This window comes from Chroicocephalus ridibundus, chromosome 8 (genome assembly GCF_963924245.1).
Source record: "Chroicocephalus ridibundus chromosome 8, bChrRid1.1, whole genome shotgun sequence".
Lineage (NCBI taxonomy): Eukaryota > Metazoa > Chordata > Aves > Charadriiformes > Laridae > Chroicocephalus > Chroicocephalus ridibundus.
The window spans coordinates 25,838,082-25,855,012 of record NC_086291.1 but is presented as its reverse complement, the minus strand read 5'-3'; the positions used below and the strand labels follow the sequence as shown (position 1 = coordinate 25,855,012).

General features: G+C 38.5%; 1 protein-coding gene across 5 annotated transcripts in view; it reads left to right on the top strand.

The window, feature by feature from the left end:
* Positions 1-16,931, top strand: part of CRB1 (crumbs cell polarity complex component 1) — a 114,609-nt gene that overhangs the window by 59,268 nt on the left and 38,410 nt on the right. For all 5 annotated transcript variants that reach the window (XM_063343880.1, XM_063343884.1, XM_063343882.1 and 2 more), the window contains 3 exons: positions 10,490-11,443; positions 15,009-15,559; positions 15,951-16,116. In XM_063343880.1, coding sequence (XP_063199950.1) covers positions 10,490-11,443; positions 15,009-15,559; positions 15,951-16,116 — 1,671 coding nt within the window. The remainder of the gene's footprint in view (positions 1-10,489; positions 11,444-15,008; positions 15,560-15,950; positions 16,117-16,931) is intronic.

Here is a 16,931-nt window from a genome sequence, read left to right as displayed (position 1 = left end):
CTGATCTCCTGCAATTCCCACTGATACGGAACTGGACTGAAAGATCACAGTCTGAAGTCTAAGGTCTTCTGCATCTACATCAGCTCTATAGCAAGTCACAGCTATTTACACAGGAAGGAAAACATGCATCAGGTGGAGTAATTGCCTTACAAAAAAAAATTGTAGAAGTGGATAGTTCAGGGTAAAAGACTTGTTTTTCTGTATTTAAAGTGATAATAAATTCTGTAGAAATATATACTGTAGGAATAGAGAAGTGTAATTATACACAGCAAAAATACAGATCATGCCATTTATACAGCTATGCTATGCACAGCTCAAAATACACACAGCATAAACGTTATGTACGTTCACACTTTCATATTTTATATTTTTCTATTCTCAGGTCTCCATTCTCAGTTAAGCTCTATAAGCCCTATTAAAACTATGATTTTCTAGCCTACTGGCTTTTTCAGTTTGTTTCAATGTGGACTGACAATGAAGTTATGTAAATACAGTCACTTTTGTATGTTGCAGAGATTCGCATTGGTTTTAATAAAATGAGAAAATCTTGCAAATGACTGAATTTTTCACAAGCACTGTTTCCAGGGCAGAAGCCGTTTCACACTAGACAGCACAGTGGCTGCGCTTGCCTACCTCACTTAAAAGAAATAGGAAGCAGTCAACAAGAGACTGGGTAGAAAATCCCTTTTAGGGGAGAGCGGACACAGCATACATGTCTCAATGGAAGTGTTCATCAACAGCAAGCACTCTTTTAAAGCCTGTAAGTGTTTGTAGGACTGAAAATTAATCTGTTTTCCAATTCCAAAGTGAATCATATGCTCCAAACAGATTTTCAAGTCAATGAAACATGACCTTGTGTGATCTAATTAAACAACTCAAAGGTATTGGTTGTTTTAAGATCCCTCTGAATATACTTCAGTTCAAATGCACACACATCATCTGTATGTACAAGATCATAAATCTACAAAAAATGCAAATCAGATCATTAATGCTTTGAATTTGACAGTCTTACCACAGTTTTCTAAAAGGTATAACATGAAAAAATCCTGAATTATATATACTCTTTTTTACAACTTAAAGAACACACAAAAAACATACTAGAAGCAGAACATCAAATACCTTTTTTTGGCTTCCAGATATCTGGTCCATAATCACACACAAACTAATCAAATTCTCTGAAAACCACTATTCCAATTTCTCCTCTGGATGATGTCCTGACTTTTGAGCGGAGCACTGCACCGGGTGATAACCTTGGAAGGTCCCTTTCAATCAAAATTTTTCTATGATTCTATCTTAATTCTCACATTTTGTGAATTGACTTCTCTGGTCAAGCACACATGACTATCTTTATTAAATTACAAAAAAATATATGATTTTTTTTTTCTAATTTTATTTTTTTAGTCTTTTGTCTTTGGCATTGCTCCTGTGGTCTCCTTGCTCCACTCTCAATTTTAGCTCAGACCTCTGAGTAGACCTTGTCTCTGATCTGGAGTCTTTCTCAGCATCCCTTACATTTCCTGTAGAGATTAATTGTCATACATACACATGCTCCATCCTCTTACTTCCCATAAATGCCTGTGCGTCTAACAAGAACGCTGTCTCAAAGGCCAACATATCTTTGGGGGTACCAATGATTACGTATTGTCATTTCCTTTTTCCTATTAACATTTTTCTTTACTTTTTCTTCTTTTAATCTCCAAAATCTTACCTGCAATTTTGTCTTCTTTCTTAATGGCATCCTTCATAAATCGCCTTTCTCCACTTTAACCTGTCACACCCTGTAATTATGCTCTCCCTCCTCTCATTGACCCTTCCTAGCTCACACCAACAGTGTGGCCACAGCTACAGACACGTTCGTGGAGCCAGAAAACCCACTCAAGAGGGATGCTGCCTGGGAAAACTGGGCTGCCACCGTTTGATTTTCTTTCTTACCTCCATCTGTCAAATGCACCAGCAGCTGCCTCTTTTACCTATATATAAAGCTGAGTCTAAAAGTAGGGAAATGAAAGGAAAATGAGTGCCACGCAGGGACATATTTCTTCACCAAGTTTTTCTTTACTCCAGATTCAGACCCTAATCCTACAATTGGATCCACATGGCTGGCTGTGTTAATCGAAATATGGGATGAAGGTGTAGGCTACAAGCAACAGTTTTGCCATGCTGCCCTTCTAGGACATGGCCCCTTGCCATTCACAGGCTATACGTGTCTGACCTCTGGCTGCGCCACTCCCACAACTTTGCCTAAGGAGCACTCACGGTCTGCAGAGCAGGCTCGTGAAAAAGGCTGGCTGGTCTACCCGGAAGCTGAAGCCAATGCTTAACTCGGTCGGCTGTTTCCAATATTTATAAAATAAAATAAACACACCAGATCTCACTAAACAACTAATCACCTACAGCATGTACATGATTTTCTTTTTTTTTTTTTTTTTTCAAATGAAAACTATTTTAGGTGTCACAAAACATGTGAAACAAGTGGAAAAACATTTCCAAGTACTTTTGCGCTCAGAAAATGTTTAACGATTGAAGAGATTAAGGGATTGGGGGGTTTTACTACTAAAAAAAATAATCCATTTTTACTGAAAATTCAAACTAGTCTATGAAGCTTCAGGCCAGCAACATTTAAAAAGATTGAGTTACAACATGCCATTCTAAATGTAGCACGTTATGAATTCCATACCCCTCAGCTAGAGTGACATATTTAATGATTAAGCCAAGTCACTCAACTCTATTTCTATTTTAATTTTTTTTTTCCTAGCCAGTATTAACTTTATATGTACATTTCAAATGGCAGGAGGAAAAATAGCAGAATAGTGAATTTGTCTGCAATAAAGGAATAACTAGCAAGGTCTTATGACTTTACAAAATTAGAGTTCTGTGTGAAAGGTATCATGTGCAAATTAGCCCAATGTTAGCAAATGCTTATTATCCTGCTATTTTAAAGTATCCAATTTTCCATGTGCTCCAGCTCTGCCCTGTACTCTGTCCTTCATTTTACATGAGCTTTTCCTGCTAAGACAGCAGCAAAAATTGCCATTCTAGATCAGATCACTGGTCACCTTAAGTTCAACATCCAATATGAGCCAGTTCTTTACTGAAGGAAAGCAGGAGAAAAAAAATCCCCTCACTTTCTCTATGCTGATGTACATAGGAGTAAAACCTCCTTCCTGACCTCCATGACAACTGATTTATGCCCAGAAGCATGAGTTTTAATTACGATGACATAAAGATGGTCAATTTATTTCCTTGCGCTTGCTCACTCATGAATGTGCATTTCCTCCTTCCAGCAAAGAGTAATTATCTCTTTGCAATTACTAGTGCAGATGTGGCAAAGTTAGAATTTTTGTGATTGTCTGCTAAGACCTGGAGCCCTGAAGAATATACGCTCTGCCAGATCTTTCCGCTGGCCTCAGTATTAATGAGTCCCTTGAAAAAAGTTGTTTCTGCCCGAGGTAGGATTTTGCAACAGACATTTCCAAAACTGTAAAATATAGGTGGAGGAAGTAATATTGCAAACTCTTTGTCTTCATGTCCCATAAAGCATATTCTAAAGGGTGTGCTACAATTTGAGTTTCTCCAAGGTTTACTCCTGCTTGCATTTCATACCTGTATGTGTATAGATACATATATGCGCAGGTGTAGTTTGACACCTCTACAGCTCAGTTGCTGGGAATTATTTTATTCAAGGAAGTCGTAGAAACATGGAAAAAGATAGAATTGGGACAGACATATAGATATCATTTGGGCTATCTGTGTGTCTAAGATACAGTCAGCTGACTTGTGTCACACTGCACTTTTGTCTCTAACCTATTTTTAAGGATGCAAAATAGACCTTATGGCCACCAGTGGATACTTTATGCCAAAGATTTGCGGCCTTATTATCATTAGAAATATTTTCCTGAAGTGTCACTTGGATCTTCCTTGGTGCAGGTCAAACACACGACTTCTTTGCTTGTTTGCTACGGTCTCAGGGAACAGCATGCTCTGTTTTTTGTACTGAAAGATGTTACCGTGTCCCATTTCCTCTGCTTGTCTTTCGACTGCACAGTCCTAATTTTTTAGTCTCTCCTCACAAGTCATATGTTCTAGGCCCGTGGTTATGGTCGTTGCTCTCCTCTGAATTCTTCCCAATTGGTCCAAATCTTCCTTGCAGTGCAGTGAAAGTGGACTCAGTATTCCTGCTAAGGCATGGCCAAGGCGTTGTAAACTGAACTATTGTTCCACCTGATTGCTGGTTGTTCTGGCCTGAGACTATAGAAACTGAATGAGTCCTTCCGGAATCGAATCCAATATATTTCACACCATTTCTCTGATTTCTTATGTTCACCTATAAAGGTAATTTTGTCTTTAACACACTCAAAAGTTTCACTTGACCCTGCTTTACCAGACAAGTTAATAAGGAAACTTTCTATACCATCATCCACATCTTTTATGGAAACACCGACCAAAGCAGCTCCAGGAAAATCCCAAACCATACTCAATATAGCTGCCCAGTTTGACGAGGAACCTCTAACAATTACTTTCTGGGCAGGATTACATAAGTTTTATACCCATTTTATGGTTTCACATAGATTTTTCTCCTTGGTTTGTATATGAAAATGTTATTAAAGACAGTATCAAACCCTTACTGTAATTAGAGTAACTGCCACCTTCTGTAACCCACTTGTTCTTGACAGGTTTGTTGAAAACACCCACCAGCAGTTCTGACATGGCTTCAGGCAGTTTGCTAAATATCCTGGTATGAAGTTCCAGTGTCTCCGAGTGTCGTCAACTCCGTGTTTTCACTGAGCGGTAGCAGTGTGTGCCTGTCCCAACTTGTTGACAGTCTATATGTTCATAATCTTTCCTCAGAACATTTATCAGGCAAAGCGCCTGACCATTACTGAGAACCTCCAACTTTTTCTTGTTATTTTCAAAATAAAAATGCATATTAAACTTCAAGCTGTTACGTGAGACATCTTACTAGCACTACTAATGAAGCACATGCATGCTAATTTATCAAAATGAACTTCATTTTGTTTGAAGCTTCCTACCTTTCAAAGAGTCTGGATGACATTCTTATCACATGGTATTTGAATTTATTGTTGGAAAAATGACTCAATGTCTGTATCAGAGGCTGGAAGCAGAAGCGGTTTTCTGAGTACCACCATAAAAGCAATTGTGAGCTGTAGATTAGATGAATCCAAAGTTGTATCCTGCATAAGAGTCTTTTGGTGAACCTAGAAACAAATCTGACAAGAGATCAGGAATATCCTCATTAATGAATAAATGATTTGAGGAAGAAGAAGGAATTGAAACACGCTTGCCAAAAATCAACACTTTCTTGAGGATACGCTGAGAGAGGCTTCAGGATCCACTGTTGAAGTTTTAAAATGTAAAGCTGCCAAAACAAAGATCCCAATCCATGGTTTGCTATGTGCCACTTGGATGTTATAAATACCAACCTGGGGAAAGATTCTCTTGCTTTATAATTTCACTAATTACACAAAGAGATAGTGCTTTAGCAATATTTTATGCAATTCACCATGTAATAAAGTGTAATGAAAAGAAAAAAAAAAGTATGCTGCTTAATTTGTCACAGAAATAAGTAGTTCAATCTCCTGAACTCTATTTTCCTCTCATTAAATTAGGTCCAAATCATCATGTCTTGTTCAAGAGGTGAAAAAAGAAAATGTTTTAGTAAATTATTTTTTCCTGTCTTTAGCACACTCAGAAATCTACAGACATAATAGTACAACAGTACAATGACAGCCAATGGAACAAAAATACTTCATAAAATAAAGACATTAGATACAATTTTAGGTCTTTTCTATCTGCTTATTGAGATGTACAGTTTGTCTGAATGACAGTGACCATGAAAGAGTTGATCTGGGTTAACAAACCTCTTGAAAATGAAAGAAAATACAGTCTTAAAAAACACCACCTTGTAAAATAACAAAAAGTGACAAATGAGGTTTGAACGGGTCCTAAAGATATGCTTTTCCGTGAAACATGATCAAGTTTAGTGTGAGCACACTTGGACAGAACATGCTGAAAAAGAATTTAAGTAGAATACATATCTATTGCGTAAGCAGTTTAATGAGTCTTACTTTAAGCCTTGTTGATCTGGCTTGGACAAAATACACCATCAGACTACATCAGCAGGTACAGAAGTGGAGCAAGCTAATCCTGGAAAGGAAGCCTTTAAATATTAAGCACTGGTTTGAATTTTACAGAAACTTACAGAAACTTGTGGACTGTTTAAGTGCTAAACCATCTTTTACCTTCAGAAAAATATGGTTGCAACTAGGATACAGGTTTACATCATTTTAATGACCATGTTTACAGGTAAATATTTTCTTTTTGTGTAATTATATGTGTACTTAGACTGTATTGAACGTGTAGTATCCATCCAGACTGCTTGCTTGTACTTGCTTGATATTTATATCGTGTCAAGGTACTGAAAAGGCAGAAAGCTGTAAACAGATTTCTAACCAAAGGTGTGTATCAAAAGTGTAACTTGGATAATACTTTTATAATTGTTTAATTAAAAATGAAAATTAGTGGCATTTGGCAGAATTATGCTTGATTAATTGCTTTGGTCATCCTACTTCTGCAGGAAACCTTTGCTGCTAAATTTGAAACAGATAGTTTAATTAGGAGGTTAACAGTTAGAAAATAGCTACCCTATAGTAATAACGTGTAAGTGAAAAAAGGAGACAGATATGAGTGGTGTTATCAAACTGAGTCAAAGGAGCTGTTTCATCTCTGTTTTGAATAAAACTTTGCAGGAGGAAAAAATAATAATTATCTATAAAAATACGATTAAAATATTCACATTATCTGAAGTTTTAGGTAGGTGTGTAATATATTTAGAAGAGAAAATGCTGAATGGTTTTACTTTACTTTTCACTTAAAAACAAAAATACGTTTAGCTGAGCTAACGTGTGTAACCACCGAAAAGAAAAGAATAGTTCCCCTTGCAATTGGATTTGGTATGTCTTACAGCTTTTGAGAATACTTTTTTTTACATGCTAAACTTCTCCTCCAACCTGAGCTATTTGAACTGCCTATACAGTTCTATAAATATTGACTAATCCTTTTATCTAGAGTGCTTTTATCTTGAGTGACAGCGGTCTTTGCTTGTATAGCAATTGGCAGATAACAAGCAATATCAACACTGCTTGTAAGAACAGCTGATTTATTTATTCTTGGTATGAAAAAACCCAGCTTATTATTTGTCTTTTGGTGTGACCTATATTTATTTTCGTGCTAATCTTATTATGAAATTGTAGGCACACAGATGTAAGTATATACGTGTGTTTATATATATATACACACAACTCTGCAAAATAATTATTTTGCAATGTATTATTAACATCATTACTTAAAAAGTAAGCATTGTATTCAGACACTGAAATGCTTATGAAATTGCTCGTATTTAAGTGGCTCTGTGATAGTCACTTTGCATTTAGTAACTGGTGTTACTCATTTTCTATAGGCAAGGAATACACTAACAACAACATGTGCACCTCCTCGTAAAACTAGATTTATTTCTTTGTTAGACATTGATGCTTTTATTATCAAATGTGTTAGCTAAATTTAAAGGTAGAAACATATATGATTTCCAAGTTTAGATTCTCCTGAAATGATTTCATTATTTTTATGGCTGATTCTATGAAGTAGAGAACAACACAGGCACTAAACATTATTGTAAAGTTGGGTTCAGTTGATGCATCTGTTTCATCCGTTCAGAGACAAGCCACTATTGCAAGGCGTGACTCAGACCACAAGCTCCCAGGCAAAGGTGGTGCCTCGTGGGTGCCCTGGGGTAATACATATACACAGAGTCATCATGCGTTACTGAGAACACAGCACCTAAATATCTAGCCATTCACTATGCTGATTTTTTTCTAGGAAAGGTTTTATAGGGGCTCCTAGTCTACAGATCCTTAAGCACGCTCTGACTGCTCTCAAGCCCTATGACGAGGCTAATACATCCCTGATCCTACTGTTTCGAGGCTGCTCTGATTTTTTATCTCTGACACAAAAATCAAGAGACGTGCATTTCTACAGCTGTCACGTTAAGACTGAGTTGTATACAAGACCTGTGGACACATTGTTCTTGATGTCAAAGCAGGGAAGGGAGCAATATCAGGCAGGAGATGTACTAAAACATTGACCAAAACAGCAAACAGCTCACAGTAACTTCACTTTTCATATACCAGAATAGCAAAAGCAGCACATGTCGCTAACACAGAAATTGCCACAAACTGGGCAAAGCAGGCATCGCTCTGGCCCCCGGTCAGTAACGGTTTGGGAAGTGCACTTCACTTTGAGAAAGTCAGTCCCAATGAGTCATATTTCTGCCAGGTGCCACCACACATTAAGGTATACATAGACATCTCACGTTGGACTAAATATGAGCCTGGCTGGAAACCCGAGAGAGACTGCTGCTGTCAAACCCCACTGCCAGAGCAGGGAGACGGCACTCGCTGCGTTTGATAATCTGAAGCTTCAAGTGGAGACTATATGCTCCAGCTGAAGACTGGTGAGTGAGGAGGATCACAAAAGAGCAAGCCTTTTATATACATGCTACGACCACTTCACTCTGGCTAATCTTTCCAACAAATCTCAACCAGTTCTCAGTTCCCTTCTGGCTCTCCTGTAATTTACCACTCTCCAAGATGGGTCTAGTTACAACTGTGATTGAATAAAGTGGACAGGCAAGGAATTAGGCTGAGTAACTACATTTATCTACTGTTATTTGAAGCAATTTATTGTGACTGAATGCTGCTTCGTAATTTTCTGTGAAAAATTGCTTTTTTTTGACTGTAAAAATAAAGCTCAATGCGAGTTTGTATGTAAAATTAGGTGTGGTGCCTGGTACCTAGCTGCAGCTCGGTGAGTCTCAGCATACCTCATTATCTAATTTACAGGCACCAGTTTTGCTGTGAAGACAGACATAATTACATCTATTAACTGCTTCGTGCTGGTAATACTAGTTTGAAAACTGACTACAAAGTATATCTTATGTTCCTCTAGAATAACTGTGAAGAGAAGTGGAAATATTAGGAGTTGTACTTAGCACGAGTTTTCAAAAAAGTATTTGGATATTTTGCCTGCTTCCAAGGGAGATAAGAAACACATTTTCCCTGATCCATTGCATAGATATCGGTCACTTGATTGCTCAAGGGAGAAGTTACTATAATTACCACTTTATAGATGAACGACAGTGTAGCGGGATAAACAGATTAGTTTTACAAGAGGAACAGATTTGTTTTTCTTTGTGAAGTGTGATCCAGTAGACATACTTGGGTCACATCTATCAAATTACAGTGAAGTTGCGATGAGGAGCTCTCCTTTTACCCAATATACCAGAAGCCGAGAATTATATGCAAGAGGAGGAAATATGAGTCTGTATTGCCCATCTTCTACAGAAGCTCTCTCATCACCGAGCTCTGACACATTTGAGAAAATATTCCTTTCATCTTTTCTTGTTTTATATTTTGCGTATAGGAGAGGTAAAGAAAGTTCACTGTAGATACACGGTACCAGGAATATTCTGCTGGGACACACAGGTTCAAACCCCTCCAAGAGCTTCTCTCAGATCACGTCCCAGGTGAACTCTCCACACAGTATGAGACCATGGCTGGCGGACCAGAAGTCACCGCTGCCTCTTTTTTGGAAGAATTGAGATCCATTGTTCATTTGTGAATAACTGCAGTACGCACCTAACCCTGAAGTGCAGCAACTGCTCACTCATGGTGGATGGGGTGCGTCTCACGGCATCTTGCCCACACCACCGATAGGATGTAGGTTTAAGTTCTTTGGATTTCTTATTGTCACACTGCGCAGCTCCCTCCTCACTCTCCAAATTTAGTTCTTCAGATAGCCAGCTTGCTGTGCATACGTTTTGCAGGGATGTTCGCCTACTTGTCAGTCTGTCCCACTATATCATATAGTACTTATAAGTCCTGTGGCTCTCTCTTGAAGATCGTTGCTCTAAGATGTTTCATATGGGACCAGGAATACTAGTCTGTAATTCTTCTACTGTTTGAATGAATGTGAAAGAGAAGAAAAGACCAGCAGACTCATCAACTTACTGTATTATGAATATGAATTAAGCAACAATTCTTGGCTTTTTATATGTGATAAATAATTCAGCTCCTCTCAAAGCATTCTAGATATCCGCCACAGAATAGGTGGGAAACAATTACTTGGGCGCATCTTTTGGAGGTGATGTTTATCTCAACTTCATCACATTATCTGTATCAAAACTGCCAGTTTTCTCCAAAATGTGATTATCGCTAAGGTGTTTATATAATTCTTTGCACAAGAAAACCATGGCATGTGAATAGTATTTTTATATTTAACATGGTTTAGACTTGTTAGTCAATCAAGACATTCCCCTCTAATTAACGAAAATTTAATAAAACTCATGTTATCAAAAATGTCATTTTGGGCTCCAATTATCCAATCCAAAATGTCTAATTCTTTGCTTATTCTTCAGGTACTCACTGTGATGAAGACATCAACGAATGTTACACGAACCCTTGCCAAAATGGTGGAATCTGTGAGAATTTTCCTGGGAATTACACTTGCCATTGCCCACCTGCAGACAAAGAAGGGATTTATTATGGTGGCTGGAACTGTACAGAAGTCCTCCGTGGCTGTACTGATCAGCAATGCCAAAACAATGGAATATGTATCCCACATTTAAAAAATGGCCAACACGGATTCAGCTGCGTGTGTTCACCTGGGTATACTGGAAGGCACTGTGAAACCGTAACAACATTTTCTTTTCAAGGAAACAGTTTCCTTTTGCTGAAGAATCCTGTGACTCCTAAAAAGGAATTTTTCTATAACATAAACCTGAGGTTTCAGACTGTGCAACCTACGGCTTTGCTGTTTTACCGAGGGGAGAAAAACACATTTGCGAAGCTGGAGTTACTGAATGGCTACTTACAGTTATCCGTGCAAGTCAATAACCAGCCACAGGCTCTTTTGCATATTTCACATAATGTCAGTGATGGAGAATGGCATTCCGTGGAGGTAACCTTGGCAAGAGCTGTTACTCTTAATTTGCCTGACAGCTCTTGTGTAGAATCATGTCTCAATAAAACGTCTGCTATGATAGATAACGATCACGTGATGCTTGCATTTCAGAGCACGTTTTTGGGCGGCTTACCAGTGGGGAATATTAGCGGCAACTCTCTGCTTAACACCTATAATATACGTTCTGCACCTTCATTTGTAGGCTGTCTCCAGGACATTGAAATAGACTTGAATGTTATTACTCCAGAGAACCTATCACCTGAATCATCTTTAAATGTCAGGACAGGATGTACTAAAAAGGACTGGTGTGAAACTCACCCTTGTAAGAACAGGGGACGCTGTACCAACCTGTGGCTGAGCTACCACTGCAATTGCTACCGGCCCTACACAGGGCCAAGCTGCGCAACAGGTAAGGGAATGCTGCTGGCGTTCGTCTTTTAAGTGGTTGCTGAAAACATGATCATAAACAATCTTGTTTACCTGGTGATGAAACGGCGTGACCCTTGGGATCTCTGGAGCTTATTGTCAACTGGTAAGAAAGTGCAAGAGGTTAGTAGTAGCACGCCTTCGTTATTTTCTAGTTACTTTCCTGGGAAGGCTGCTTTTCAGCCTGACAAAAAAAGTCAGGCTAAACTGGTGGATTCCACTCATCCAATTTTAAAATCTTCTTAGTGCTCTTAGCACACCATAAACTCTGGAAAACTGTAGTTCACTGGAGGTTATGCACCCTGAGTAAAATTTAGAAAGCAACCAAGTCACTTGGAGTTTAAGTAAGTCTTACTTTCAAAGCATTCTTTGAAAATTTTATCCTCAAGCTCTCTAGGCTTTTATAAAGAAACTCATTTAAGGCAATGAAAGGCAAGCAAAAGTAGCGCAAGTTAAAAAAAGACAGATTCCAATTTTAAAAAATGAACAAGATTATACTATTAACTTAATCTGATTAGCCCAAGGAGAAGGCAGGGTTTCAGAGGCTGGAAACAGGGCCCATTCATCTCAGCTGGTCCTGGGCAGCTCTGGACAGTCACTACCGAAGGCGGCCGTTACCAGAGAGCTGCTTGTTGGCCAGAGGGAAACGTGTCCATGTCTCAGCAGCAAAAGAGCACGTCTCAGCAAACAGCCTCTTTGGCAGTGACCAGCAGGAATACACAAGCCGCAGATGCCCGTAGCGCTTTCCCTGCTGCAAAGGATCTTCCCAAGCGCAGGCTGAGGCAAAGTGGAAGGACAACAGGAGGTCCCTCCCCAGCTCCCCGCTCTGCTGCATCTGCTGTGTGAAACCCTCTGGGGCTGTAAATACAGCCCCCCTCAGGAACGTTTTGGGGTGGACTCTGCAGTCTTTCCTCAGCAAAAGTTTTAGGGAATTCAAACAAGCAGTTTTGTTTAAGAAAATTGTACAAGACCGAGTCTCCCACACAGCACCCTTGCCCCTGCTTCCCTCTCTGCCCCCTTACTAACCATCCACACATGGTCAATCATAGCAATGTTTAGGGAGGAAGAAATACATACATACACACACGTATACATACATACATATATACATGCATACATATATTTATGTCTATATACTTGCCAAGTGGACTGGAAAAAATGAAGCCCAACAGCCGAGCCACGGTTAGATAGGAATGGACAGATCCTAAACTGGTGTAAACTGGTGTGGCTGCACTGCCGCCAGTGAAGCTACGTTGATTTACATCAGCTGAACAACTGGCCCCAGGGGTTTATTGAATGCATTGCGGCAGAAAGCTGTAACTTGAAATACATTTCAAAATGTTTAAATACAATTTCATTTTGTATGCTATACTTAATAGTTATCAATACTTTTCAATAGTTTTTCTTTTTGGTTTTATTGCAAAATGACAAAGTCTGAGAGGTAATTGTAACAGACTTCTTTGAAGTCTAGCTGTAATTTATCCAAAGATTTGGAAAGCAACTTTAGAGTGGAGGACAACATCTGGTAAATATGTTTGCCTCCTTATATGAAGCAAAATTAAAACCAGTCAGGGCCAGGAGAGGCTTATACTGGCATTAGAACTGTTGAGAATGATTAGAAAGCATGCTTTTTTTTTTTTTTTTTCCTTGCTGACCACAATATTCCTTGCAAATCATGGCACCATGCCATTTTGATACATGGGTTCTAGATATATGCCATATTTAAAAGACTGTGGCAGGTTTCTTAAAAGGCAGAGTGGGGGAGACTTGTGGTAAAGGATAACATAAGACTTGCTAGTGTCTTTTTGAAGAAAAGTCGCTGCCAAGTATTTAATTGACAAGAGGCAATATTTTCTCTACATATACAAAATAACAAACAGATGTTGACTCATTTTGATCAACATCCAGATGTTGTGACCCAAGAGGTTAATATTGACCAAGGTGATGCTAGCCATCTCATCAAACCGAAGATCAGATTGACGAGATAGATATATGTGTATATTTATGAATAGAGAGAAATGCAACAAAGTAATTGTAAACATGAAATACCTTTTGGAAGATTAATGCTTCCTTCTAATACTGCAAATGCGGAATCCTCATTCTAGCAGAAATTTTCTTTTTACTCTTATGAAAAAATATCTCAGTCTCTGGTACCACCTTATAGAGAAGACACAACTTGGAGAGATTTAATGCCTCAAAACACCCATTTCAACAAATATTTATTTCTAAATACCAGAGTTTTAACAAGCAGACGTAGGTATATTGGTAATATTCACAGAATTAAAATATTTCAAATTTAATTTATTTATGAAATTGTCTGTTTTGGAACAAGTAAGGGATTTATTCCTGCTGCTAAATAATATTACCATGCCACATAGTAGTGCAATGTGGTTTTTAAGGGTCTGTTGGGGCTTCACAGTCGGTCCCCTATTTTCATTGTTTTTTTTAATGTAGTCATAAAAAAAAGTAGTGCTGCAGGCGGAAACTTGGCCTATGAGGTCTCGCTCTAGGAGTTTTACTGCACAAAAGAGGACTGATTCTTTAGCTACGTGAGCATTTTTAAAAAGCTTGGTTTATTCTTTCTATGAATTTGATGTATTAAAAATAGCTCTTGAAAGTGTTTAGGCAGGAAGTCTATAATATTGAGGACAAGATCATGAAACTTAAAATGTAAAAATAGAAACACTTTGTTGTGCTTTAACGAGATGATTCATCAGAATAAAATAAGGTTTGGGCTACATATTTTGTATCCTTACAAGTCTGAAAATCATTACTGAAAATATAGAGTAAGGGAGAGAGACAGATGGTTTTGGTTTAATCGTTTTAATTGATAAGCACACACACACAAAAAAAAAGGTTTACTCAATCCTGGATCATTTTTCCTCCACGACACCATAGCATTGTGGGCACTCACAGGACTGATCACAATTCGTAACTGGATACAAGCTGATGTGTATCAGCATATGTGGAGCCCCAGCAACAGAAAGTCTGTCAGAGAACTGGGGAGTCCAAGCAACACCAAGTAGGTGCCCTGTTTGGAGATTTTAGACAAGAGAGGTTTGCTGAGCAGCTTTCGGCTATTTCTACAATTGGAATCAGCGCAAAAAATATCACAAAGTTCCAGAATTACATTAACTTCCATGGTCATCAGAGGATCAAAGCAGCTAGGTTCTTTTCAAAATGATCTTTCTGAGGACCAATCCAGGAAACTATGGAAATCTGTCCTTGTTTAACCATTTGAAAACACAGCATTACACAGAGCATGATAAAGGGGAAAAATATGCCCAATAATATAACATCTGGTCCTGTACTGGGGCTTAATGCTACAGCCATGGAAGCCAACAGGAATTTTGAAATAGAAGCTATTTACAGCTGGATCAAGTCTTTATTCATCCATAAATACCAGCACATCTTACTACCATACGTAAATATTACTAGAAGTAGCTATTTGATCATTGCATTGGCTCCCTTGTCATGTAGCCCTAACTATTTCATTTTTCTCCCTTCTTCTCTTTCTTTTTATCTTTTCCCGTATCTCTGACCTCAAGAGTACATTCCAGGCCGGTTTGGATCTGAGGACTCCTCAGGCTATGCTGCTTTTTCTCTTGGTGCCACTCAGAACGAAAATTTGGACATATCAATGTTTGTCCGAACACGCAAATCTTCTGGCTTGTTACTGGCTTTGAGAAACAGTACTTACCTCTACGTAAGAGTCTACTTGGAAGGTGGGAAACTCACACTGTTAGCTCTAAATTCCATGAAGTTAGTAGGGAAACACTCCATGAACGATGGAAACTTTCACTTAATAACATTAAAAATAGAACCAAATAAGATGGAATTGTTCCAATCCTCTCAATACCTAGGCTTTATTTCTACTCCAGTACTAACCATCCAAAGTAAGGATATTCTTTATATCGGAGGCCTACCAGATAACAAAGAAATTGATAGAAATGGCAGGTATTTCAAAGGCTGCATCCAAGATATAAGAGTGAATCACCAGCCGCTGGAATTCTTCCCCATCACCAATCCACTGAATTCTTTTATCAACCGAACTCTGATCAATGTCACCCAAGGCTGCACTGGTGACAACCTCTGCAAGGTAAGAATGACATTTTTCAGAGTATTTTCATGTGTTTATAATGGGGGATTTCTTTTAATTTTTTGTCTATTTCCATACACATCCATTTGATGATAATGACATTTTAGAAAAATATCTAAAAATGCTAGGAAGCATTTTGGTTGAGTTATGCTACATATGATAAATATCAGCAGCAAAATGTATTCGCATAGGGAGGATTAAAATATTTTAAGGTTGAAATACCGTTTTTCACCAATTATTAAACATGCTGTGCTGTCATAGTACTGGTCTTTATGACTTTCCTTCTGAAATAAACAGAATTCTCCTTTTTGCCAAACAGCCCCCCACCCTTAGAGCTGGGAGATCACCAGCCTTTATTCATACTTAGGTTGTCTTTTTTCTTTCCCCATAGTCCAGCCCTTGCCACAATGGTGGTGTGTGCTATTCAATCTGGGATGACTTCACGTGCACATGCCCCCCTAACACAGCGGGGAAGGCATGCGAGGAAGTTAAGTGGTGTGAGCTTGGACTCTGTCCTCCTGAAGCACAATGCCAGCTGGTGCACCAAGGATTTGAATGTAGGTACATTTCTGTTATTCCTGTCATCTTTGGAGATTAGAAACAATAGAAAATTTCCTCGGTGTTTCCTTAAAACTCAATTTTTCCTTCGTTTAAAGTTCATTCAAATGTTATTTCCATATTAAAATAACGTCAACTGTAAGTAAGAGTATTGGGGAGAATTTGCCCTGCCAAACCCAAAAATTTTCAACCAGCCGCCCTGACACAGATGTTTAGAGGACCTTTGCTTTTTGACTTACTCAACACAAGTTGTCAAGGTTGTACAATAGATCAGTGCATTGCTGGAGTGTGAGTGTACCCCTCACACTTCCACTGCAAAGAGATAAGAGGGTATCCAGTGTCGGATTAACATGAGGGTGTTCTGCATCCTCCTGAAAAGACAAGCTACATGACATACGTTGCATCATTTGATTTTCTTACATGTTAAATATCTTTGAAGAAAGTAACCTTAATACCAGCAGTATGGTTATTCAACTACTATCGTCATAAAAAGCACCTGCATGCCAAGTAGTATATTTGAAAATTGATGACCATTAGCAGTTTTAAGAACATTAGTCACACTGCATATCTCTTTCCTTCTCCACTTTCCTTCTCCTTCCCAGCCTGGAGCAGGATTTAAAAAGCAAGTAAGGATTTTTAAGCAATATTTTTTTTTTTTTTGCTCTCAAAGAAAGCCCTAACGATGCTGTGAAGGAAGATAAATACACATACAGTCTGATGGGAGCTGTTAGAATGGCTGACTCTTAGGAATGGGAAGGTTGGTCAACAAAAGATTTCTGTCACGGACAATTTGCTGACAGACCAATATGATGTT